At 42.9% G+C, this 26833-nt stretch overlaps 2 protein-coding genes across 3 annotated transcripts in view; one reads left to right on the forward strand and one right to left on the reverse strand.

The window, feature by feature from the left end:
- PCNX2 (pecanex 2) overlaps nucleotides 1-10336 on the reverse strand; it is a 146450-nt gene extending 136114 nt beyond the window's left edge. Inside the window, exons 1-4 of the mRNA XM_030447709.1 lie at nucleotides 10184-10336; nucleotides 4063-4268; nucleotides 2570-2687; nucleotides 266-302 (exon numbers count right to left, since the gene is read on the reverse strand). Of these exons, the coding sequence (XP_030303569.1) occupies nucleotides 266-302; nucleotides 2570-2687; nucleotides 4063-4268; nucleotides 10184-10336 (514 nt within the window). The remainder of the gene's footprint in view (nucleotides 1-265; nucleotides 303-2569; nucleotides 2688-4062; nucleotides 4269-10183) is intronic.
- Nucleotides 10337-14965: 4629 nt separating this feature from the next.
- Nucleotides 14966-26833, forward strand: part of MAP3K21 (mitogen-activated protein kinase kinase kinase 21) — a 42958-nt gene continuing 31090 nt past the window's right edge. For both annotated transcript variants that reach the window (XM_030448491.1, XM_030448492.1), the window contains exon 1: nucleotides 14966-15743. In XM_030448491.1, coding sequence (XP_030304351.1) covers nucleotides 15005-15743 — 739 coding nt within the window. In that variant the 5' untranslated portion in view covers nucleotides 14966-15004. The remainder of the gene's footprint in view (nucleotides 15744-26833) is intronic.

Here is a 26833-nt window from a genome sequence, read left to right on the forward strand (position 1 = left end):
CCCAGAGGTTCAGACCTTCCCAAGAAGATGAGGGGAAGGCTCTTTTCATCTCCCCATATCAAACTGGGCAGGGCAACTTCATGCTCACCAGCTGGCTGCATCCTAAACAGACTGGCTGACAGCTGAGAAACCTTAGTCTGTAAGAATCCCCTTGATATTTTGTCCTCTTAAGCTTTTCCATTATGCAATCCAGTCTGGTATTTTTTTAGTGGTAAGCAATGTTTAAACAGAGATTTAAAGAGGTCTATAAAAGCCTTTAAAATACCTCTCAAATCTTCAATAGTTTCTCGTGTTGGCAGCTCCTAAAAATAGAAAGAAATACACAAAATTGGCAGGGGTATTAAATTCTGTTGGAAAAAAAAATAACCAATGCAGTAGTTATCTAATTAAAGGTTAATTACAGCACTGGCAAGTTGCTCAACATCACTGAAATCTGGACATATACCTTGCACAAAATGCAAGGGGTGGGTGAGAGAGATGGTTACAGAAGAGCCATGCTCCAAACTGCATCAGTGCAATTGTGTGTGGTTTGGCAAGGGAAAAAAAAAAACAATCTTAGGATTTTTTTTTTAAATAACATTTTGCTGTGCCTAATCCAGATCAGTTTGGTTTGAGCTTTTTTTTTAATCATTAAGGAATAGGATGCATTCAGATGCTCCAGTTTTCCAGCTGTGTGCTTCTAAAGCACTAAAATGAAAAGTTTTGCCTCCAGTACCTGGAAAAAAATTCTCAGTGACTAGAGGACAAGTTCATTAAATTCTCATGGAGTCAATTACATAGCAAGGAAGCTTTGGAGGCCATTTAGTCCAAATGCCTTCTGCCATACACACACACAAAGCAGGTACAGTCAGAACAGGCTGCTCAGGGCCATCTCCAGCAGGGCTTTGAATATCTCCAAGGGATGGAGATTTCATAACCTCTCTGGACAACCTCTTCCAGTATTTGTGATTCTGTGAGTATTTGACCATCCTCTTGGTGGGGAGGGGACCAGCCAACAAGGACTACATATAAACATTATAGATTTAACTGTAGTTTTCCAAGGCTGCAAGTTGCAGTCACTGTCTCCTGTTCTGTCACTGGAAGAGTATGCTCCACCTTGGCAGCATCTTTCCATTAGGAAGCTGAAGACAGAAGTAAGTTCTTCAAGTCTTTTACAAGAGTTTTTAGCCTTACAGAAGCTAAAACATTCCATCTGTCTGGACCCTTAGATCAGGTGCCTCATTCCTCAGACACCTTGGTGACCTCTGCTGGATTCTCATCAGCAGGTCAATGTCTGTGGGAACTCAACTGGGGAGCTCAAAACTAAACCTGATACTCCAGAGGAATCCTCTGGGAGTCTAAATTTAGGAGCCTAAAAACATAACCAGAAAAAAATCTATGGAGAAAAAATTAAAGTGGCTCTTTTCTGTCTAACAGACACTGAAACCATTATCTCCTAAAATTTCATGGTGGTGTCCTTGGAGCAGAAACAGGAGATTAGGTCTCATCTGACCCAACCTACATATTTAGAAATTGGAAACCTGGACAAGATCCCAAGAAATGTTGTTGCAAACTGGACAAATACCAGAATACTGGTGAGTAGGACAGAAACAAGGTTACCTCGTAAAGAAAACTGTTCATGTCTCTGAATCATACAGATGCTACAAAAAGGTAAAAACACTGCAGGAAATGAGGAAATAATTCTGATTCAGACCAGGATTTGAATGGGTTGCAGTTAATACAGACACAGGGCAGGAGGGGGAGGGGATATGAAGACAGAATGAAGTATCAAACAGCTACTTATTCAGAGATCACTAACCATCCTCTGCACTGACTGAGGCAGGAGTCCTGTAGAAAAAATAGCATGGGATCACACAATTAAAGATATTATCACAGCATATATGGGGAGTAGCTTAAGATTACACAGGTAGTGTTCATTCTGTTCCTTAATTTTTGAACACTTAACTCTTCAACCTTCTTATGGATGTTCCCTATTTTTTCTTTACTAATAAGATATACATATATCAACTTCATCACTATTATCACACACTATTGATTTAGAAAGCATGGCCAATGACATGGAATGTACATATAAGTATTGTACCCTTATAAAGATTTACCCTAGATTTAAAGAATTGGTTTTATGCTTTGTTTAAACACTCAAGAGATGTGCTGGGCTCACTTTATAAGCACAGGTCTAGTTACACAAAACCAAGTAACTGCTCCAAGAGAAGATCCCTTCCAAGGCAATGAAAGGCTGTTCTGATTCCATTAGCCTCTCTCTTTTCATGGTTCTTAAACCAGAAAAGTTAGTTGCTCTTGGCAAGATTTACAAAGGCCATTTAGTACCTGTAGAGCAGACTGACCTCTACAAAGAAAATACAGAATTTTGTATATCTCTGCAAACCCAAACCCTTAGGACAAGGTTGGCTGACAGCAAGGGTACACCTAGGAGATGCACAGAACAACCCTTCCTCTTCAGAGCAGACCCACACTTGAAGTGATCAGTACCTGGTAATAGGAAACTCCACGTGGTAAGCTGCTGGATTGCACAAAGTGAAGACATAATCACAGAGAACTGCATACTAACCATTGCTCCAGGTGAGTCCTGGGAGTGCAGAGCCTGTTCCCTTGAACTGTCATGAATGGTTTGGGTAGAGCCATTTTGGTTGATCTCACTGATGACACCATTATTCCCAGTGTTATTGCTAAAAAGGAAGCAAATGACAAACTAAGCAATGCTTCTCACACCACAGAAGATAACACTGAGCTTTGGGAAGAAGCTGAGGAATAATAAAGGAATAGAAGGAAGTACCACAGTGACAGCACATACCTGCCCTCCAATACCAAAAGCACAGGTCTGAAAAATACTGTAACCCTTTTTGCACCTCTTTCCTCACCAAGACAACTTGCTAAAAATAATTAATAAAAATCCCTCAGTATAAAACATTTCTGGCATCTCAGGAAATAGAGCACTGCTATGAGAAACAACACTGCTATGTTGAATTTCTCTCTTCAAAACCCTTGTGTGTCAATGTCATTTAGCCTGCCTGACACCAGCACAGATTTACAGACAGAACAGGCTATTTGGGGCTTTACATTAGATATATAATAACTAAACACTACTCCTTTCACAATTTTTGCTCCTTACATCCTTTCATGATACCCTTGTGTACACCTCATTTATCTAATTGCCTATTTACAAACCTCCCATCAAACACTATTTGAAATGCAATACATAACATGTATAAACATAACCATTGGACCACAAAATAAAGTTGTTCCTCTACTTTTAGCCAAGGCAAACATCTAGCCACTACTAATTTCATATGTTATAAGGTACCTTTTTGATCACCCCCTTTGTGGATGCATTCAACTACCCAATAATTCTTTCTACACATTTTCTACCAGTCTTACCATGGATTTAAGCATGCTGACTACTGAGCCAAGGTTTACTAATGAGAACCAACAGTTGTTCTCTTCCTCCCATATAACAAAAAAATTCTGATGGAAAAAAATACCTAAAAATCAATGCTATAATGGAATTGCAGGTTTGGGCTTCTTTGTTTGGTTATGAGTGTTTCTTTCCCCCACCCCAAAAAAAAACCACCCCACCTTATTTTCAGATGTATATAAACTGGCATCTAGCTCTGATGTGAGAGGGAAGTTACTATAAGCACATAAAAGAAACATAAATTCAGGCTTTCAAAGCCATGATGTTAAAGCATTTTCTTTGCCAGTGGGTGCCACTTCTTCTCATCTTCCCATCAGGTAAGCACAGCAAGAAGAGGAAAGAGAATGCATTTAAGGCTTCCCCAAAAAATGCCTCCCAGGTTGTCTCCAGAATCTCCTAGCACTTCCCAGACAACCCTCTTCCTACTGCATCCATCATGCCCAGATGATGCCTCACCCTCTGCATCAGGCCCCAAAACTGAAGGGAAAAAGCAGGTTTTTAAAAGTTCTATTGCTCACACACCTGTAAGGAGTTTTCCTGCAGTCAAGAGGCATTTCTGCTATACAGGACCATGGTGCAAACTCACTTATTTTACAGAATGTACCAGCAACACGTGATGAAAACCTTACCTATGATTTGAGGGCTGAACTGTTTCTCCTTTTGGAACCTCTGCATCTTTACATTGCCTTCCATTTTTACTTGAGAGCTTCTGTTGAATTACTTCTCCTTTATCAAACATCAGGTGCAGCCTGTAACTGATCACCTTTATTACTGTGAAGAACACTGTCACGGAGCTGCAGTATACAAAAACTGTAACTCCATTTGGAGGAAGAGCCTACAGGAAAAAAAATATTTAAGGCATAATCATAACAGTTCATTTTGAGGAGAAGCTACTGATTTTTCTTTAAGTAATTGTTTGATTTTTTATGCCTTATTGTCTATTATTTGTACCAACTTTTGCACCCACAAGCAGTGCATCCTCATACAGTACACGTGAGTTCTGCTCACAGAAAAGGTCTAAAGATTTTTTTTCTGTTTTACAGGCCTTATTCTTCTTTTGATTAGCAGTGGATTTTATTTCTTAACTAAAATCCATAAAATCTCACAACTGACATTGTAAAACCTCTCTAAATACTGCATTCCCAGGATAATGCTGTTGCTGCAGCCCTTCCTAAGCTATGAGTTTCTCAAATGCAGGCACAAAATGAAACATTAGTTAGCTACAAAGAGGAAAACCCTTTTGAAAAATTGTCATCTTACCCTGCTTTTCCATTATGATTTAACAGTAAAGCCCTGTAGTTTGCTCTCCTTTTTCTAACACTTCAAAACATGCTCCCAAGTATCTCTACTGCTGAGGATTTTTAAAAAATTAATCAGAACTAGCCAAAACAATTGACTAAAATACATTTGGAGAGGCAGCCTCTTTGAATTATTTTTCTAAGGTTCGTAATTGTTAATTTGCAGATCTGATCTGTTTGCTCAGCTGTGAGGAGCCCCATATTCCTAAATCATTAAAATTAATTACAGATCAAATATACTCTGCAGAGTTCTTTAACAGACATGAAATAGGAGCAACCTTTTTATGTCTAAATATTTCTTTGCAGTAAAGGGCAAATGACATCAATGGAAACTTGCAGTTCTAATTGGAGGGCCAAAGCCTTTATCATGATAGTCCTGGAATGCACTTAAGTAGGGTTAATTTCTTCTAAGCTTTTTAATTTTTAAACAGAACATTATATTTCTGCACAATTTTTATTGGGGGTGGAGAGGAGGGAGGAAAAGGGGGAAAGGAAGATCTTCAAAGCCTGCAGAAGTAAATTTTTAAAAACGTTCTTTACTTTGGGCCTAAATCTACCTTTTGAACTATCAGCATTTCAGATTAAGGAGTATTTGGATGTCAAAGCCTGGAATTCTTTCAGATTCCCAAATAAATCACACTGACCACACAGGTGAAGGGAACAAGGCACAACTACATCTCTAAAACAAGTCACCACGTTTATCTTCATGTTGAAATGAATGTTGCTGAATCATTTCTGTGTTATTACAAGAAAGTTGGTTATTTTGCTGGTTTTGGCTTACTGAGACTTTATAACTTCAAGACCTGCATGTGAAAATTTTAAGGCAAATCCTTTTTTATGACTATTCTGATTCATATACAAAGAATCTATTGCACAAAAGCAGAGAAGCTATTTAGCACGTAGGTACTACTAATGATCCCTAATGAGAAAGACATTATTTTCTACAAGTTGAGGCTTAGTCTCTTGTTAACAGTGCTTCATGGTACTGTGCACATCCCGAAACTAAGCATACCCTGGAGTTATTTAGCAAATCCAGGCCAGCAAGCAGGATGAGTTTGGAAGGAAATGCTCTCAGGGTATAAGATTTGGTGGATGAGGTTGAAGAATTTGTGTTTTATGACTAATGTATTTGCAAAATACAAGTTAAAAATTGCTTGGTTTCACAAAGAACGATGGCCAAGTATCTGTAATGATTTGTTAAACAGAGAGATTTGTTCACTTGCCCAGGAATCTCTTCAATTATGCTTTAAAAAGCACAGACTGACTGTTTGTTATTAAGTAACAGCTCTGAATGAGCCACTAGAAATGCTCTATAGGTGATGTTCATAAAGCTTAATAAATATTATATGAATCATGTCAAGAGGACACAACAAAAATAGATTCCCTGGAACACTCTCTATGCCTGGAGCATTCTACAAGACGGAGTCAAAGGAAGCTCCTGGATTTCTGCATGGAAAACAAGAGGCAGTTTTAGCAAACGCTGAGGGCTGCAAGTCCTTATCCCTATCTTGTGATCAGGACTACTGGAAAGGTGCCTGGAACCATGCCCATGAGATACCCAACACACTGACCATCCCCAGTCTGCCTTTGTATCAGAATAAGGCAAATGCAACCTTAATGTTCTGAATCCTGGGGCAAGCAAAGCAGTGCAAGCCAGCACCTTGGTCCCTGCACCCGTGAGGAGTTAAGGGAAAGGTGAAACTGATAATGGAAAGCCCTCAATTTCCTGAATCAGGCCTCTTGCATAAGGGAACAAATGTCATATGACTGCAGTTGGTGTTATCCAAATACAGATAGGTGAAAGCTATCAAACCTGCCTAAGCTAAAGGAATTTATGGGCCACCAAGGAATTATATGCTAGATTCACTTTTGATGCAATAAATGGCTATAATTAGCCTGCTTTCCTACAGAAACAAGGTTTTATAGTCACCCATTGTCTCTATGTATTCATTACCTCCCTCTGCTGAATAACTTTTAATTCTTTGGCTACTTTCAACCAACTTTGAGAGAATCCACCCCACTGGGACAAGGTCCCAGCAGCACACCTCCTGCATTAATGAAAGGAACCCACACAGCTCTCTGGCCTTTTCAGTGCCACTCCAGTGACAGGAAAAGCTTTAATTAAGCTGACATCTTATTAGATGCCAGGAAAAAACACATCCACAAATTCATTAGAAAGCAGGCTTCAGAACATCCCACAGGTTTCTCTGGAAGCTGTAACTAGCTTTTTTTCCCCCTTTTTCCCAATTAAATGTCATAATGTACTCTTTGTTTTCCAGTAGCTCCTGATGTTATACCCTGCACCAGAGCAGCCTTGGGTCACAAGCAGAAATGCAGCCAAATTCCAAATGTCACCTGACTTATTACAGCAAATGTGACAGAGTTGACCTGCCCAGGGACTGCTCCCAGGGAAAGACATATACTTCTTCTCCTATCTCCCAACATTATTTGGGTAACAAAAAGGCTGAGGTGACTGAGATATAGACCATCCAATATAAAGTGTGTAACCTTTGAACAAAATACCACACCTTGTAAATTGGACTGAATAATTAAAGTTGATTAGACTCAGATACCTCCTGCCTGAGGACCAAGATGGTGTTGCACCTGGGCTTTGCTGTCTTGGTTTGCTACAGGAGACAAATGAGGGCACTGCCAAAACAGCAGCCAGCCACTACCATCAGGCTTGCAGAGGTAAGAGTGGGAGGTATGATAATACAGGAGCCAAAGATAAAGAGTTTTACATTAATGTAGCAGAATTAATAAGCAAAAGGTGTCCATCACACAGTATAGAACATGAGAAAACTAGGAGCAAGTAAAATTCCAGGAGCACGCACACACTTGTAAGCTTGCATCCTACCACACAACAAATACATAGAGTATTTAGTAAGTTGCTTCCCTCTCTTTTGTTAAGACAGACATATCCTTACTTTTACAGAGATAAGTCGGATATAAAGCATGAGGAAATAGACTGAAAGCAGCTGACACACCACAAGTTTTATTACAGTTTACATCTGAGTAATTTATGTGCCCACACCCTTACACTGCCATGTTCTACTTCACCTACCCCAGCATGATTTGAAGACCTCATGAGCAAGAAGTAACAACCCTGAAAGTTCCAGGGCTTCAGTCCAACTAAAGGCAGGAGAAACATTCCCCGAGTCATTCTAGGAGCTCACCAAATCATGGATGTGCACTCTTGTGCCTTGTAAAATAAGCCATAGAGTACCAGCATTCCTGAAATCGTGTCTCTGCATCACTGGTGTTTCACTGGGGCTGAATTCAGCCCAGTGGCTTTGTATATATAGTTAGGATCATTATTTTCATGAGCAATGTGCTGTTTGTTGGAACAAGGTAACTAATTTCTAATCCAAGAACTGACATTGCAATGTTAGGAGAGACCCCAGTACAATCTCATGAGCTGATTTTAATAGCAATGATGCTCCAAATAATATCTAAAGTACATTTTAATTTTATATTACTAAATACAACAGATAAATGAGAAAGAAGAGGAAGTGATAGAAACACAAACCTGCATTTTTGGGGTGGGGAAGCTAATAACAGAACCATCAGTACCAAAGTGAGGTATGCTGACAAAGCCAGAGAATTAAATCCTGATCCACACAACAGAACCAAGTTAATACTAAAAGCTTCCCAATGCTACAGTCAGCACATCTCTGCTGAGCCAGTGTGAAAAATCTAAGAACAGCTGGATGAGTTTTGCCATTTCACTCACATCAGGCTGTTTCAAAGAGACTTTCTGACTTAGACAACAGCATGATTCAAATTATCCCAGTGCAAGGAAAATGTTCAGAATTAGCACTCTGATTTGCTTTGACTTTGCCATTTCAAGAAATGCCAGTGACTGCTTCAGCTGGATCAAAAACTATTGGTCTCAAGTGCATAACATAAATAACAAACATTACTGAATACTATTAGAAATTCCCCAAAGAAAACCTTTAGTTAAAAAACAGGTTCAAGTTTCTAAGTGGCAAGGATATGTCTTCCACAGAGTTTACAAAGTCCAACCACTTAAAAAGCAAGAAAACAAATACTTAAGGACATCATTACTCTCAAGCAGCCAGCATAATAAATTCATTATTCTTATCAAGGAGAAAGAATTCCCATAGCAATACATTAGCTCAAGAACACAACTCCTGCATTTAACTAGATGATTCATCAGAAAATGAGCCAGTCTGCAGGAAAAGCAAGTCCACCTAGACAGGCAATGATGAAGCCCAAAAGAGTTCAGGTAAGTTCGGTTTTCTCCCCTTCCCTCTAAATAATGTCTTTTTTTTAACCTTATCTCTGACCTACAATCTCCATAACCAGTGTTTTTCCCATGCAAACCTGCACACCTTAGTCCATGCTATTAGTCCAGAAGCTTCCCACAAGGAAATACATACTCATTCAGATAATACTTACATCAACTGGGAAAAAGTTGACCTTTACTTTTCTCTTTTCAGTCACATGTATCACTTTGACAGTACATGGACTCCATGAGCTGTGCCTACAGGAATTCACTGCCACAAAATCCAGCATACCAATTGACTTTTTTAAATTAAAGATTTGATTTTCACTGGGATTGCAGGGGCAACTATGGATGCTCCATGCTTCTGAAAATCAGGCCAGTATCTGACCACACAGGGTGAAGATATCTATACAAAAATGTTATCTGAGAGAAAAAAAATTCTACAGAACTTACTCAGGAATTTAGTTGAGTCACTGTCAGAACCAAAGGGATGGAAATTGTTTGGAATGGAAGGAATATTAAGCTACAGTACAGAAGAACACACTAACAAATAGATGCAATGATCCAGCAAACTATACTTCTGTTTTTCTTATACTTTTCTGTTTCAGTAGGGAAAGACACAAGAAACTGAGCAAAAGTTTCAAGTTTTCAAGGAATATAATTTTCAAGTCTGGCAAACAAACTCCAGTAATTTCTTTGCAACATTAAATCTTCAGCACAAAGCGAGCTGCATGGCACGAAAAGCCATGTGACTCACCAGTGACATTCAGCAAGGCATAATAATTACGTGGTATTTGGTTTTTTCCTTCTATTTACCCACCTCAGCAGGTAAGACTGAAGAAGGTTTGACAGGGGAAAAAAGGAAAAACATCTCTAGAAGAGATTTTTTTGAGCAAACATCCCTCCAGTCACTCAGCATTCGCAGAGGCCAGCACTGCTCCCCCCAGTAACCCTACCCGGCTGCTTCATCAGAGCCAAAAACTCAGACCCCCCCATAACACACCCTTAACTTTTAGGCACAAATACCTCCCATAAACCCCAATATGCTTATTTTTTACACCCTTTCCCTCCCCTTTTCCCCCTTCCCTTGCGCTCCCACCCTCCCCTCTGCTCGACGGACCACACAAGCCCCAGTCCTAGCTTAACGCCCGGCTCCCTCTTCCCCCCCCCTCTTTCCTCTCCCTGGTTCGGTTCTGTTCTCACCAGGTGCAGTGCCATGGGGAGGGTCAGCAGAAAAAGCCAGAGATAGAGGTGGAAGCTATTGGTGAAGGCTCCTTGCTCCGGGTCGTGGTACCAGCCCCCGGTCAGCGCCGCCCACACGCCCAACCCCACCAGCCGCGCTGCCGGGGACACCATGGCCGCTCCCCGCCCTCCTCCTCCTCCTCTCCTCCGCCACCGTCTCCGTCGCCCCTCAGCCGCCCGCCGCCGCCATGCCGGGCGCCCTCGGATTCTCCCATGGTGCCCCGCGACGCTGAGCATCCCCGCCCGCCCCACCCCGAGCGCCTCCGCCAAACGGGCCGCCCCCCCACACACCCTCCCTTCCCTTCACCTCCCTTCCCCTCGGGGTCTCAGAACCCCGATCTTCCCCTCCGCGGTGCGGGAGGTGATGCCCCGGGGAAGGGGGGGAGAGGGGGGTTCTGCCTGCCAGTAGCGAGCGGCAGCGCAGGGAGGCCGCAGGGCGGAGATGAGATGGGCCGGGCCTTGGCGAAAAATGGGGGAGGACGGAGAAGGGGGGGAGGCGTCCGTCACCGCTGCGTCGCGCCCGGGGTGGCCGTGGGGATGCTTTGCAGCTGCAAAAAAATGCGCGGCAAAGGGGCTGCACCGGAGCCAGGCGGCTCGGCTCGGTTCGGCTGCTTAGCTCCGCTCCCCCTCCTCCGGCACCCCCCCCCCCCCTTTCGTCTCGACATCGGCTATCAATCAATCCTACCTGGTGCATCGCGAGTTTTGGAGCTCTGAGCTCCGATCAGCTTTAACGTTGACTTTTTCGTATTGTTTTGGGCGGGAAGGTGGGGAAAATCTCTAAAAACCCCCAATCTGCATTGCAATCAAGAAATTGGTGGCAGCTGAGCTCAATTAGCAGAGCAAAGAGGTGGGTGGGGGATGCACAGGTGTGAGGGTTGCAGGGAGTGAAGCTGAAATGGAGAATGGAGGTGAGTGGAAGCTTGAGCAGGAGAGGCCAAAAGTGATAAAGAATAGAGCATAAGGGTAGGGGACATATTCCTATGGGATACCCCTAAAGGAAGGTAAAAAAGGTTTGGTCCCTCCCTCTCACCCTCTTGTAGCAAGATGAACCTCTCTTAGGTGCAGCAAGACGAAGCTCTCTTAGGGAACGGCGCTTCAAGGCCCAACCAGGTGTTACAGCAGAGACTCACAAGCAACGCTCTAAGCCTATGGCTCTCAGAGTCGACCAGCCTGGATCGGTGCTGTTGCTCCAAGAGCACCTGGCCTTTCTGCTGGCTTGCTCAGGACTGAGCTCCACCTGTGTCTTAGGCCTCACCTTTTATTGGCCTGCTCATGCGCAGTGGGGGCCCACCCTAATCAGGCACAGGTGGGCTTAACACAAGCTCATGCTCACTCCCTGGCAATTAGTGGCACCTGGTTGCCTCATTTCACTACACCCTCTGCCATCAGGAAACAGCCATGAATGTCAATTATGTCTCCCACCAACCCCTTCTAGAGGCTCTCCCACTTGTACAGAATAATGCCATTGTAGACAGTTTTATGAAGGATGCTGGTAGGAAATGGAGGCAGCCAAACAGTTGGGACATCTGACCAAGTTTACCCCTTTTCTGTTGTGACTACGTCCTGCACTTTGGCCACAACAACACCATGCAGTGCTACAGGAGGGGGAGAGAGTAGCTGGAGAGCAGCCAGACAGAGAGCGGCCTGGGAGTCTGGATTGACAGGAAGCTGAACATGAGCCAGCAGTGTGCCCAGGTGGCCAAGAAGGCCAATGGCATCCTGGGCTGTATCTGGAACAGCGTGGCCAGCAGGTCCAGGGAAGGGATTCTGCCCCTGTGCTCAGCTCTGGTGAGGCCACAGCTTGAGTCCTGTGTCCAGTTCTGGGCCCCTCAGCTCAGGAAGGAGATTGAGGTGCTGGAGCAGGTCCAAAGGAGGCAACCAGGCTGGTGAAGGGACTCAAGCACAGTTCCTATGAGGAGAGGCTGAGGGAGCTGGGGGTGTTCAGGCTGGAGAAGAGGAGGCTCAGGGGAGACCTCATTGCTGTCTACAACTACCTGAAAGGAGGTTGGAGCCAGAGGGGGGTTGGGCTCTTTTCCCAGGCAACTCTCAGCAAGACAAGAGGGCACGGTCTCACGTTGTGCCAGGGGAGGTTTAGGTTGGAGATTAGAAAGAATTTCTTTCTGGAGAGGGTGATCAGGCATTGGAATGGGCTGCCCAGGGAAGTAGTGGATTCTCCGTGTCTGAAGATATTTCCAAAGAGCCTGGATGTGGCACTGAGTGCCATGGGCTGGGAACTGCAGCGGGAGTGGATCAAGGGTTGGACTTGATGATCTCTGAGGTCCCTTCCAACCCAGCCAATTCTATGAATGCTGACACCCTTACATCTGTGGATCTATGGGATGAAAAAGCTTAGTAACACAAATGTAATGACTGAATCAAGTGCTAGAGCTGGCTACAAATAATACTTTTGCTGTGTGATGATTTAAAATGTTAGTTTTTCAGGAACCACTGAAGTTGTTTTCCATATCCATACTGGCAAACAAGAACATTGTGAAACGCACAGCTCCAAAAAAGAGATGGATAAGCAAAACTGGAAATGGAAAGCTTCAGAACCTCCTATCTCTTGTTTTTTTGAGACCTCTAACTCATGGAGGTTAGCACTTGGAGGCCCCAGGTGGTGAAGGCTTCATTGGAGTTCATATAACATTGGGTCTTCCTCAAGTGACTTGTCTGCCCATCACTCACATCTTTGCACTCTTCCTCATCTTTGGGAAATAGTAACAATAAACTTTTTTTTTTTTTTCTTAAACAGTACTTGCAGTAATGAAGAGTTCTTGTAATTTTGAGGTCGGGATACCTGTTCTGGAGGTCGGGATACATGTTCTGGACACAACACAGATGGCACAGTCCTTAAGAGTTGCAAGAGGATGAAAAACTCAACCATTTTTTTCTCCAGAGAGATGCCAAGGACAAACTGAGCCCAAAGCTTCTGGATGCAGCGTTCTTCCCGGCGGTCATTCCACTAGGTGGTGCCGTCAGGAAAGTTACAGGCGCTTCATCACACCCTCTGCAGAAATATTCCCACTATTAGAACACCTAGAAACAAAGATTATGTACCAAGATCCGAGAGCTAGGGTGCTGCAGAAAGACTGAACAACAAATAAACCAAGTGTGGCAAATGGACAATGGCATTTCAGAGAGAAAATTTTGACTAAATAAATATTTAAACTTTCCAGTGTACTGCAACCAATACCTCATCTGACCCAAAACATTCCACACTTAATTAGTTCCTGCAGATTCTTCTAGATAACAGATAAAGTTCAAGGTGGAATTTGTGTGGCAAAATGCTTGTATTACCACATACTTGATGGCTTTTATAATAAGGCAAATATGCAGATAAGGAAAAGGCAAGCAATTATCTCTCTGGATAGCTACAAGGCATTTTCTTTTATTAAAAGAAATGGGGGAAAGACTTGATAGAGACGCTGGTTCTTTTTGGTAACGTGGTTCATTAAGTCACTTTCTGTGTAATTTTATATGTCTTGTGTATAGACACAGTTTAAGATGCAGGATAAACAAGAAATTATTATTTTTTGATATGGTAATTTTAATTTTTTTTTTTTCAAGTACTGTCTTTATGTTGGAACCTGCAACATCCTGCAAGTTTTGTGTTATTGTAGGGATGCAGAGTGCCCTGGATGTGTTTTTTTTGTGTGTGAGAAGCTGCAAGGCAATCATCCCACCAGATTATTTTACCTGGCAGTGTGGTTTGATTCTTCCCCCAAACTTTTCTATCCCCCTCAGGTGTTTTGCTGGCAGCAGGCACTTCCAGAACCACAGGTGCCCCAGCACAAAGCTATCAGCTGGGAGGATGCAAACTCATCCATCTCCTTCCCCAGCCCACACACTTCCAACTTCCAATCACTGTAGTTTAAAAAGCGATACGATTTTTTTTTTTCCAATGAAAACCAGGAAAATCTTTATCCAGAAACAGCACGAACACGCTGTTATTTCCCTGACCAAGGGGCTGTGTGCCCCTCTCAGAGCCCTCTCAGTCCCAGGGCAGGCAGCGAGCACGGCAGAGCCCAGGGTGGGTGAAGAGGAAACACGGAGAGAATTTTGTTTTTTTCAGAAAACTCCCGGTTTTAAAAGTTCTCTCAAGTGCCCGGACCGCACAACGAAGGAGAGAGAGGGGAGCTGCTGGGGCACTCATGAACCCCTCACCCTCCTCTAAAGAACACACCGGGCCGGTTCGCACAAAACGCGAGGGCCACGGGCTGCCAGAGGCACCTTCCCTGGTTCCGTGCGGGGCCAGACCGGGCCGGACCGGCAGCACAGGGCTGATCCCCGAGGTGCGGTTACACCGTACAGAGTGGCCACGGCACTGGAAGCAGGAGAAAGGAGAAACCCGGACCGGACTCAACTCAGCCTTGACCGGACCCGAACCCCGCCAGTCTGCCCGCGTGGGAGGGCCGGCGCGAGCCCCTACCTGCCGCCAGCCCTCGGCCCCACGTGACGCCCGGGGGCCAATCCCCGAGGGCGGGGCAGGGACACGCCCCTCCCCGCGCGCGCGCTTGCGCCCTACCTGCCGCAGCCCGGGGGTGGTGGCAGCGGTGGCGCCGACGATCGCGACCGGACCGGGTTGGGTCGGGTTGGGCCGGGCTGTCCCCGCTCCGCCCCTTGCCCGGGAACCGCCCCTTCCCCTCTGCCCGGCCCCCGCCACCGTCCCTCCCCCTCCCGCGGCTCCCGCTCGGCGGCAGCGGCAGCTGCAGGTGAGGATGCGGCTGGGCAGGCGCCCCCGCGTCGGCGGCGCTGGCGGCCGCCGGGGCTGAGGTTGCTGCCATGGCCGTGCCGGGCGCCGGGGCGGCGGCCGCCGGCGGGGGTTCGTGCCCGCTGTGGACGGCGCTGTACGATTATGAGGCGAGCGGCGAAGACGAGCTGAGCCTGAGGCGGGGAGACGTGGTGGAGGTGCTGTCGCAGGACGCGGCCGTGTCCGGCGACGACGGCTGGTGGGCGGGGAAGATCCGCCACCGGCTCGGCATCTTCCCCGCCAACTACGTGACCCGCCAACCCCCCGGCGGGGCGGCGGGGGACGGCGGCGGGCGGGGGGATCCCGCGGGGAGCCTGACGGAGATTGACTTCCAGCACCTGGAGCTTCAGGAGATCATCGGCGTCGGGGGCTTCGGGAAGGTGTACCGGGCTACCTGGCGGGGCCGCGAGGTGGCCGTGAAAGCGGCGCGGCAGGACCCCGACGAGGACATCACGGCCACGGCGGAGAGCGTGCGGCAGGAGGCCAAGCTCTTCTCCATGCTGAGGCACCCCAACATCATCGCCCTGCACGGGGTCTGCTTGAGGGAGCCCAACCTCTGCCTCGTCATGGAGTTCGCCCGCGGCGGCTCCCTCAACCGGGCCCTGGCCGCCGCTGCCGCCGCTTCCTCAGCTCCCGGGGCCGCCCGGGGGGGCCGCCGCATCCCTCCGCACATCCTGGTGAACTGGGCGGTGCAGATCGCCCGCGGCATGCTGTACCTGCACGACGAGGCCATCGTCCCCATCCTCCACCGGGACCTCAAGTCGAGCAACAGTGAGTGCCCACCGGGACGGGGGGCGGGAGGGGAGGAGGTGGGAGAGCGGCCTCGGGGATAACGCGGGCGGGGAAACGAGGGGTCCCCCCCGGCCTTCAGCCGTGGCGGGGTTGCCTCGGGTGACGGGTGAGATAGGGACCGTGTGGACCCGGCAGGTCCTGGCGTGGCAGGTCCTGGCGTGACAGTGTCGTGACGGGGGTGGCCCCGGTGACGGAAAGGGGCGGCCGGGCCTGGACGGGCACCCGGGCTGCCCTGGATCTGAGCTGGTTCGGGATCGTGGAAAGGTTGGGGAGGGAGAAAGGGTTTACCTGGAATGCTACGCAGAGTGAAGTCTTGTCCTTTTGGGCGGGAGATTGCTGCAAAAAATAAAGGTAAAGCGGAATAAAATCCCGGCCGCAGCTCCGATTGGAGATCCCCGCGGCTGCTTTCGCTCTGCCGCGTCCTGTAGTCCTGGCCTTTAAAAGTTAAAGTAAAGCAAGCACCTCGTAAAGGTTTATTAAAGGTACTGCTTCTGTTTCTCTGCCGTTCCCAAGTTTTTCGGTTTTTAATTGCTTGTATTTTGCATCGCTAAAACTCAGCCGCGTAACAAACACTGAGAGAGAAGGACTTCAGAACAGTAGAAACTCTTGTGCATTTGCCAGGTTTGCTCTCAGTTGTTGGCATGGAGAAAAGCACCTGAAGGAGTGAGGGAGTTACTCAGTTCGTGCTTAATGGATCTTCGGTTGTCCATACAGCCACATCTAAGGTTTTAGCAGTTATGGCAGTTAAAGGCTGGCTTATTAGAATGAGGTGTTTATGATTTGCCATTATAGTTTATGTTTTGAATTGGTGACCTGAAAGTTATGCTTCCATTAATGTATGAAACCAGCTGGACTCTCCTTTCCTTTTTGTTATGAATGTGCCAAATATGCAACACTATGTATCTCTTTTTTTTTTTTCCCTTCCTTTTTTTTCCCCCCAGTTAGAAGTCCTTATGTAGTTCACTAGAAATAGAAAAAAGAAATAGAAAAGGTTCATTCAAGTTTGAAGCACTTGGTTTAAAAGGCCTTTGTGACATGTCTTGAAGGTCATCATGCATGGGTTGTTAAAACAAGGCTCAGTCATGGGACTGTTCCTGAGAATACTTTCACTGTTTGATAAAGAAAGGACCTAACTCAGCTACGTTTCTGGTTCTGTTTATAGCACAAGATTATGAACTCTTGGAACGCACCTTTAGGGTCATAGCCAACACCTTAATTTCTATTAAATTGTCTATAGGCAGCTGCACCCTCCTGCAGTGTTGAGTGAGCTGCTGTACCTTAAGGATTTTGTGGCTTTCCTTGTACAAAGCATTCTGCTGCATGCCAGGCAGCTTCTTAAGGTGACAATGGCAAAGTCTGTATCTGAAATGAATTTGTAACTCTCTAGTTTTGTGCAAAACTTAGAGCTGAGATGGTGTGAACTGCAGCTTAGAGCTGCTGTGAACTGATTGCCATTATCATCTCTTTGCATGTGGAGAGTAGTAGAGCATTTTAAAAATACATTTTTTATTATAAAATGTGAAAATATGCTTGTTCACAGCTTTCATTACTAATTCCTATTGCACATGTACTTAAGTTTAGCTACTTGGTTTTCTCACCCATGCTTCTTAATCTTTGTTTGAGGACAGGATGGAATTTGCTCAGCTCTTCATCATCCAACAAAATGGTAACATTGGAAGACAGTGGTGCACAGGTGGCACAATATCCTGTAGTAGATAATTCTAACAATATGAATTTAAAATACCTGCAAATCATTACAGTACCCCCTGTAATGTCCTCTTCATCACAGATTTCACTTCATTCTTTTGCTATAGCCTTTTCCTTACACAGTGGGAGTGGAAAGGTGACCTCAAGGCTGAATGATGGACTTATTTGGGGTGGATAGAAGCAGTTCAGCAGTGGCTGTAGCTCAGCCAGGGGTCTGGCAGCACTCCTGCCTCGGGTGCTTTCCATGGATATCCAAGGCTGGTGGATCCCTGCTCTCCATTAGGTAGCACACGAATGTATCAGCTTCGTGCCAGCTTAGTTATTTTCATTAAGAAGTAATTTTTCTTCCTTGGACAACTAATTAGAAAAATTACTGCCTTTAACACGGTGTGGTAAGGAATGCTCACCAAACTATTTCCCTAGTAAGTAGGCAGGGACTGATTTTTACAGCCCTGGGGAAGGGAGACCCTTCCACATGTCTATTTGATCCAGGAAGGATATATGTCTGGGCATGTGGCTGGCACCCAGTAGGCAAAACATGCATCTCTGAGGCAAGTGTGTTATTTCTCTGCAAGCAATTTTAGGGAGCTGGGATCTCTAGGACAGAGTTGCTAATGTGATTTCAGTGATGGCATTGCCAGAAGAGCAGCAGGGCTTTTTTTAACAGCAGTCACCAGCTAGGCTTGTATGCACAAGTTTTAAGTTTCTTTTGGGGGATAGGAAAAAGTTTTTCCTTCTGCAAAAGAAAGAAAAGTTAAATAAATAGATATGTGAATGTTTTCTGCACTGGGAAGAAAACTAACTTGTTTTTTGAGGGCTGAACGAGGAAGTAAGGGCTAACTCTGGAGCCTTGCTGGTAGCAGAGTTTCTGCAGTTCTGGAAGTAGACAAAACAAAGGCATAACTATCAATTTTAGATCCAGATATGTGTAGTAAAACAAAACATACTCATCATGGCCTCTCAAAGGTTGATTTGCAAATTGTGGATGCTTTATAAAACCTTATGCAGCTGAGGTGGTGAGAAGTTTCTCTGCAAAAAGTCTATTTTGAGAATAACTTCCTCATAAGCAGTTCTTATGTTCTTAGATATACTCTGTAGATTAAGGAGATAATCTGTAGAATAAGGAGGTAATCTAAAATTAAGATTGAGGTGAACTTTACTTATTTAAAATTTCAAGAAACAATCTGAAGGAAAATTTGAAGCTTTTCAATCTGTCATGGATAGTCAAGGAATTCTGAGTTAAATACTTAGACTGAAAGGCAAATATTTAAAAAATTGTGAAATACTTGAACATAACTATATTTCCTTGCTACAAATTTAGTCTTGATTAAGTGTGCCAGGTGATTTTGAAAAAAAGTTAAGTTCTCCTGAAAATAACCATCTAAAAGAGTGGCAGCTTAGCACATCTCAGCTGTTTTGCTGACTCTTTGAAAGGACAACTTTTTTTCTCTGGTAGAATCCAGTTGCTTTCTTAGAGGCAAGAACACCCCATTTGTTACAAGACCTGTAGTTGTTTGAGGACTCAGTGGAGCCTTTTAGGCTTTTAAAGAAAGCTTGTAGTATTTTTAAATAGTGTAAGTAAGGTTTTTTTGTTTGATTGATTGTTTTTTTTCTTTCCAGTGTAGAGAAAGCAGAGGTTTGTGTTTCTGGGACTGATCTCAGACTTTTTAACACTTCTGCAACCTCTGCATTAAAAACCAAACAAACACAAAAGAAAATCCCAAACAAAAAACCAACCACCACCTCTTTATCTCTAGTGCAGCAGCTTTATGTACTTGTAGGAAACATTACAAGAAGTTCTGAACATCTCACAGCATAGAGCCCTCTGTGAACACAAAGTAAAGCACAGAGTTGATGCTCTGCAGGGTGTGTGTACTGACACCAACCTGATAAAGTTCTACTTATTTATTTTAGATAGATATGCCAGGAGAGGTTGGCATTTCACCAGCTCCTCTGACATCCCAGGGTCCTTTGTAGCCCTCTGCTCTCCACAGTGTGTGGGGTTTGGGTTACTTGTTGGAAATCATCAAGGACAGCTGGAGTTACAACCATTGCTGAATCAAGCTGTGGATGTGGCAGTGCCAATGAGAGCAAATACTTGAGATCTGAAGGGATGAACCATAGAACAAGTGGACAGTCCCTTTAATCTGATACTGATCTCATGAAAAACAGTCAGAAAATAGAAATAACTTGGGTTTAAAACCTTAAAAGGAAGTGTGATGTGGTTTGACAGAGCTCTTGATTCAGTTGCTTTTGATTGGGGAAGTTGTCCCAGAGTCTGAGAAACAAATCACCTCTGGTTTTCTACTCTTTACAGGTGATTTGCAGCTGAATTGCTGAAGTTACTCTGTTAAAAACCTGTGTCAGAAGATGCATAGGTTTTCAAGAACTCATAAAAGCTACTTTCCCACTAACTTCTCCACTTTACAACTTTAGACTAACTGAAGAGAAGAAACTGGAGCTAAGCCTGTCTTGCATCTGCTGAACTGATTTTATTTATCCTGAAATCACTGGGGTGCATAATGTGTCTCTTGGCTCTGTTTTGAAGGGAGAAGACCTGATCACATTGCAGCTACAGCTGTAAGGATTGCTTAGATGTCACTAAATGCTTGAAAATTAAGTATCTTATGATGCATGGTTAGAAGAAAATTAAAAATGAAAATATTATCTTTGGTTCATTTGAGGGATGAGATGTCATTTTAGCAGATTGGAGCTTCAACCTGATTTTCTTTATCTGGAAATGAAGTTCCAAGATGTTCTCTCATGAGACTGAGACTTTTAGTTCTTTCTGTCAATAGCACTGTGCCAATGACCATTCACCTACTGCACTGTAACAGAAAACCCCACAAACCCTGGTTTTTTGCCCATGTGTACTCTGTATCTCCCTCTTCTCCTGGTGGCTCTCAGGTTTGTGGAATTTCTACTCTTCTGTTTCCTTCCACATCCTCAGTGTCCCCTCTGGGTCCCCACTTCCAGTAATGCCACCTCCTCTGGCAGGCTGCATATTCTGTAGTTGGTTTAAAACTCCTTGTATCACCTGGTTTGCTTCTGGCTCCTACTGACTGGACTCTCTGAGGTCTGGAGAGGAACCAGCTCTTTTTCTTTTTTTAAATTCTGGTAGAACTAACTGCATTTCCTCTTCTGTGAGGCAGCTGACTTCCATGAAACCCATAGGAACCATCTCTCAGGAAATGAGGTATTGCTTTGACTAATGTCAGGCAGATAAAATAGTGGGGGCAGAACTGATTTAGCAGTTTCAAGTTTTTATGCTGTAGTTTTCCATGCTGTGTTTCTCTAGGAAGCCAGGGCACTTAACTGCTTTGCACTATTCTTAGGTACTTGCATAAAGCCAGAAACTGTTCCAGGTACCCTGGCTTCCCCCCCACCATCTCTGTGGGTGACACTGGCTCTGCCTTGTGCTTTGCTGTTAAATAATGCTGCTGTATTATCTCATAAGAACTGATCATCCATCCTGAAGCATCTGGAAATGTATTGCAGGAAGGAGCTTTAGTTTTAATAACCTTGTCCACTTAGTAGTCTTAAAAAAAATATCCACAAAAAACAAAAAACACACACAAAACAAAACAAACCCCAAAAATCAAACCACCCTCATGCAAACTGTGGTAATATTGTAGAATTTTGTCACTGGCTTGAAAATGTTCTACTTTGTTTCACAAAACATTGCTCCCAGTGATTTTTTTCCAGGTTTTTGATGTGTGCTCAGACTTTGTAGTTATGTGTTTTATTTTTTCAAAGACCCTGAAGGCTCATTGGATTCTGTGAGAACTTTGCAGCCTTGAGCTATAGTCTGTCTTCTTCCAGTTCATCAAAGGAAATGCTTTATGTTCTGCCCATGTTATGTTCACTTGATGTATTTATGTGCTATATGTTGTATATTTTGGGTTCAGAAAGGGATGCTGCAATTCAAGAAAGGAGTATTTTGAGTAACTCTATTTCTAACTAACTAGAAAGAAATAACTAGCACTAAAATGTCATAGAGGATAATTTCTGGTTGAAGGCTGTTTCAGCATTTAAAATTAATATCCAGCAACTTAATGATATTTAATACCATATCAAATGAAAATTTGTGAACTTCTTACTCTATAGCACAATATTAATTTCTACAGTCTGTAAGCTTCCAGAAGAGGAGTAGCGTGTAGTAGTTATTTTATTTGTAGATGAAGACTTAACTGGAACATCCATTTATTTGACCTCAATCCACCATCTTCTAAATTTGCTGCTGTTTGATGTTTTCTCATATCTGAAGTCTGAACAGGTGGAAAAAAACCCCTCATTAATTTAAAACAAATTCCCTCAAAGTTAACAAGGCTCAAGTATATATAGATCCAGTCCTTAATGCAGAAAACAAGATTCTAGGCTGAAACGCTGGCTAAATATAATTATTTTAAATTTTTTAAAACTCCTCTTAATACCTCATTTTTAATACAGGCTTTCATTTTAATGTTTACCCGACTATATCCATCTGACAAGAATAGAGTTGTTCCTTATCTGGTGTTGAGACTTCATCTTTAACAGGTGGTATTACTTATTAAAAAATAATGTGTTTTTGATCTTTTTCTGGATCTGGCTTGGTTCTTCCTGTCTTTCACCTCTAATAGTCTTTTTTTTTTCTCTCATGATAAGACACTTAAATAACACACTTGTTTATGGCTGTTGGAAAGGTTTTTGATTTGTTTATCCCTGCTCCTTGTTGGACTCCTAGAAGGTTTCTTTTATGCAACAAGTTTGGGGGGGCAAGGGAGGTGGCATTATAAGTAGAAATGTAGGACTTAAATGTAGGACTTTGGATCAATGCATTTGTAAAATTTGTGTGTTTAAGAAGACTTCAAGCCGTGTGATACTTTTTTTTCCCCAAAGCTGGTGCCCCAAGAATATGGTCACCTCCCTGCCTTTGAAATTGGCACTGAGCAGGCTACCCATTTCCATAGGAATCAGTGGAAAAGGCAGCTGAGCATCTCCCTGTTAGCTGTCTAATGTACTTACACAATTATTGTTCATTCCCCTGAACATTGTGAAATAAATTTAACTGCTGACCAAATGAGGTTTTGTACTTAAACAAAATGCAAAATGGGGTTGGGATTTGGGCACTGGTAGTGTTAGAAAAAATTGAGATATATTTTAGTTACAAAATACTCTATTCCCTCACACAAACACAATGCATGCCTTGGGACCCTTTTCCAAATATTAAAAGTTCCATTAAAAAGTTACATTCTGCAACCTCAGAAGAATAGAGGAGTAACACATCATTGAACTGTACTAAGATGTTGAATGCTGTTTTGTGGTTTCATTGACCTTAGAAGAGAATGGCTTTTTGTTTGCAGCCTGTAAGTTTTCTTATCACTAAGTATAAGCTTTCTTCTAAACATGCTTCAGTGTTTCAAGTTCTGAAACACAATGGCCTTGTACACTGAACGTTTGCAAGGAGTCTTTGCAGCATGGGTGGTTTCTGTCCTTGAGTTTTTATTTCTGATGGTCTCTTAAAATTTAAAGCACTGAAATTTATCCCAACGACCTTCAGTAATAATGTGTCTAAAAAGTACAGTAATTTTATTTTTGGGAACTATAGGGGGGTGTTGTGTGGTGTTTTATTAGAGGCAAAGTCATAGCATTGAAGTCAACAGAAATATAGATGACATACTTATAGATAAAAATGACTAAAATACATTAAATACCATATTAAATACAAATACATTAAATACCATAAATACATTAAGATACATTAAATAGCATATTATACCATATTATGCCATATTAAATACCATATTATACTATAGACTGCTGTCTATAGAAGCAGTACCAAAGTAACAATTAGGAGTTTACATTCCTGGATTGACACCTTAAAACTAATTTCACCATTTTTACCTTGCTTCACAATGTTATTGAGGGCTTCCCTCAGATCAGTATCAGAAAGTAAGTGGATGTTTAAATTTTGGTGTCTTAAGAGCCATGGGTTTTATATGGTAAGATGGAAAAGCTATGTATTTGTATAATGTCAGCACAGAAGTATTCTTCCTTCTTGGAGCTTCTTGCCAAGCTTAACCTTTTTTTTTTTTTTTAATTATTTTTTGGTGGTTTTGTGGGGTCATAGCTGCAGTTAAATCAGTCCTAGGCATGCCAGTGTTTGCTACATAATCATGCTTTGTTCTCTTCATAGGGACTAAAATCTGTGTTATGGCAGGTGTGCTATTAACTTGGAGCTGATAAGCCAGCCCTCCCTCTCAAAAATGCTTCATTGCTGTGGTTCATGATGGGACAAATTAACCCTTGGAACTGGTTATATTTGAGTTTGGAATGTGTAGGCAGTCTTGGGGTTTTCCTTTCAAGTTGGCTTAGATGCCACCGTTCTTGGAACTAATTCTGCTTGTTTCCTCCTGTGTGATGTAAAAAGAAAAAAAATGACACTTTTAAAATTTGTTACTGAATGTATGCTAATTAGAGTCAAAAGGCAGGTTTTCCCTTCCAGTTTCTCCTCCCAAGAGAAAGAGTGCTGCCAAGTTTGCAGAGTTCTCATTTCAAAATAAGCATTTTGCCTTTGCTATTAAAGAAAATGAGAGTTCTTGGAAATGCTCAGTCCTGAGGGGCTTCAGCTACTGATGAAACAGCAAGGGTGGAACACAGCAATCCCACCCCACAGAATACAGTAGAAGTTTTTATTTATTTTTTTCCTCCCAAGAAGTTTCTCTTTTTTTTTATTTTGTATTGAAAGTGAGCACAATAAAATCAGTGGTTTTTTCTGCTTTGCTTTGAAACAGGTTGGTTAGCAAAAACTGTTCTAAAACCATAAAACTCTTTGAAATACTACATATAAGAGAAACCAACAAGCTAACTCAGAGCTCTTTATGTGACCTTTTAAAATTCTTCAGAAATTATATTAAAGGAATTCCATGTTAACTGAAGAGGTTCTAAGGGAACTCAGTGACTTAATTTGACTAAGCATCTGCAACCAGACTTCTTCTGGATTCATAAGCTGTAGGCACCTTCAAAGGGATGGAGAAATTTTTCTGTCTAAAGTTTGTTCAACTGGTTCTTTTCAGGAGTAAATTTCAAAGTTGATTTTTATAATGGGAAGAAGTAGCAAAGGTGGATTCTATCTTTACATCTCTGACTAAAGCAAAGTCTTGAAGGCTTAGATATATTAATTCTGAAATGTTGCTTGACTTCTCACTCCACCAAGTGATGTGTGGCTTCATTTAGCAGCTGGCTGAGCAAGGAGGTTTCTCCACCCATCTCCAGGCACAGGTTCTCCTCCATCCCACACGTCAGCAGAATCTGCCTGGCAGGGTCAGTACCTCTGGGTTAAATCAGCTGAGGGATCCAGCAGAAAAATCCTCTTAAGCTGGTTTATTTGCAGGGTTAATTTTCTGCTGAGTTAGATGGATCTCCCAAGACTTCGTGGAGTCAGTGTGTGTGTGTGTGGCAGGAGAAGCTATAACTTGATATTTTAGTGACATCAGACTACAGGCTTATGCTTCAGGTGGGTTAGTAAGTCCTCTTCAAAGGTAGAATGTGTTTTCAGTTTTTATCTATGTATCCATATATTAATTTTTTTCCAAACTGCCTTTTATTTTGAAGTGTTGTTTGGGTTTTTTTGGGTTTTTTTTGTGTTAAATATCCCAATTTTAACACATCAAAAGCACCTTGCAGTAGATCACAAAAAATAAACCAGGAAGGTGGTACATAATAGCTGAATACAGTATGTTACAGTCAGAAAAGTATGCCAGCTATGTAAGTGCTTTTATGTATTCAGAAGCCATGGATTGTGATCAGCCTGAAATATCAAGTTGTATCAAGTCATGTTCTATTTCCTTAAAAAACAAAAACAACAAAAAAGCAAACCTCACCCTCCAAACAGCTCCAAGAATAAATCCAAAACAAATTCAAATGGTTCTTGGTTTTTTAATTAAATCTTGAAAAAGTGATTTGGCTAGTGATAAATAAGTTAACTCGTTAGTTCTGAGGGAAGGAAACCTCTGCTGCCTCTTCCCCCTGATGCAGTTTTTGAGATTATAAACCTCAGCTGCCTTGCCTTGGTGAATTTACTGTTTGGCATTATTGCTTTATTTTGGTTTGAAGGGAATGGCCAGGTCTTGAATTTGTTCTTAGGGTGGTGATTTAATGTTTTCTGAAAGTTTCTGTAGGAGGGAACTGTACCCAATGCATTGTGTGTTACCTAAGATTCCTTTTGCAGCTTGAATAGCTTTAGTTTGCCTTGAGTTTTGTTTTTTTAGGAATAGGAAGAAGCTCCTTAAAAAAAGAAATAAATCACTATTACAAACAAAGATGGTGTTCTTTAACAACTAGATACACAGCCACTTTGTTTTGTAGACTTGGAAACCAGAAGGATATCTTAGGAAGGACTGATTCACCACCTAGCTATTATTGCTGGTTTTTTCCTTAGTATTTCTTTGTGATCTACCTGCATTTATTCACTGAATTGCATAACTGCCTTTTAAAAAGTAACAGCAAGCAAAGAAGAAAGAGCTTAAAAGAAAGTAATTGCTGTTTCAAATAAGTAGGGAAGTGCCTGGTAGGTGCTGGATAACTGAATGTTTTGAGGCTTAAAGCTGAGTTTCAGGGTTGACTGATTTCAGTGGAATTTTAAAATGATGGAGGAATTTCTGCACTGAGGTAACTTTTCTTAAATGTCATATTTGAAGAGAAGAACTAAGCTTGATATTTTATTAGGAATGCTGAGCATAGTCATCTTTTGCTTTTTTTGCTGATGCAATATCCAAATCCTGCATTTTTTAGAATTTACTGATGATTTGCTGTTTACTTGCTGATTAGGCACATGTCTAATTATACAGGCTTGTTACCTCTAGTCCTTCCTCTTATGGCACAACAAAAAATTCTGCTTTGCTTTACAGAGCTACCTGGACAACAAGTGAAGTGTAAATGGCAGGCAGTGAAGTAACTCCCAGCATCTGCAGCCTGTGCCAGAAACTTGTTAAAACTGCTTCTTTCTCTCAAGTTCCCATTTGCCCAAAGTTGCTTTAATAATGGCTGTTAAAGAAGTGAAAGGGAAGCAAAAAATGGTGATGCAAGGTGTGTTGAAGCTGTTGAAATCTCTCATTCCTCTTTCTCTTTTTTTTCCCCCCTTTGTTTCCTCCAGATAGCCAGGTGACTCCCTGTCATTCTTACACTTTGGTGGTTTTCTTCTGCCACATGTCCTGCTGTGGCATGTGTTTTCCTTATGGGGGAGGTGTGTATGTGTCAATTCTTGCTGTCAAGGACTTTTTGTGGCAAGTCTTGTCCTGTTTTGATTTTCCAGTTGGGAACACTTTGTTCAGGATTTCTTTTTATATATATGTTGGCTCCTGTGAGGAAGGATTTTTTTTTTA

This window comes from Calypte anna, chromosome 3 (genome assembly GCF_003957555.1).
Source record: "Calypte anna isolate BGI_N300 chromosome 3, bCalAnn1_v1.p, whole genome shotgun sequence".
NCBI lineage: Eukaryota > Metazoa > Chordata > Aves > Apodiformes > Trochilidae > Calypte > Calypte anna.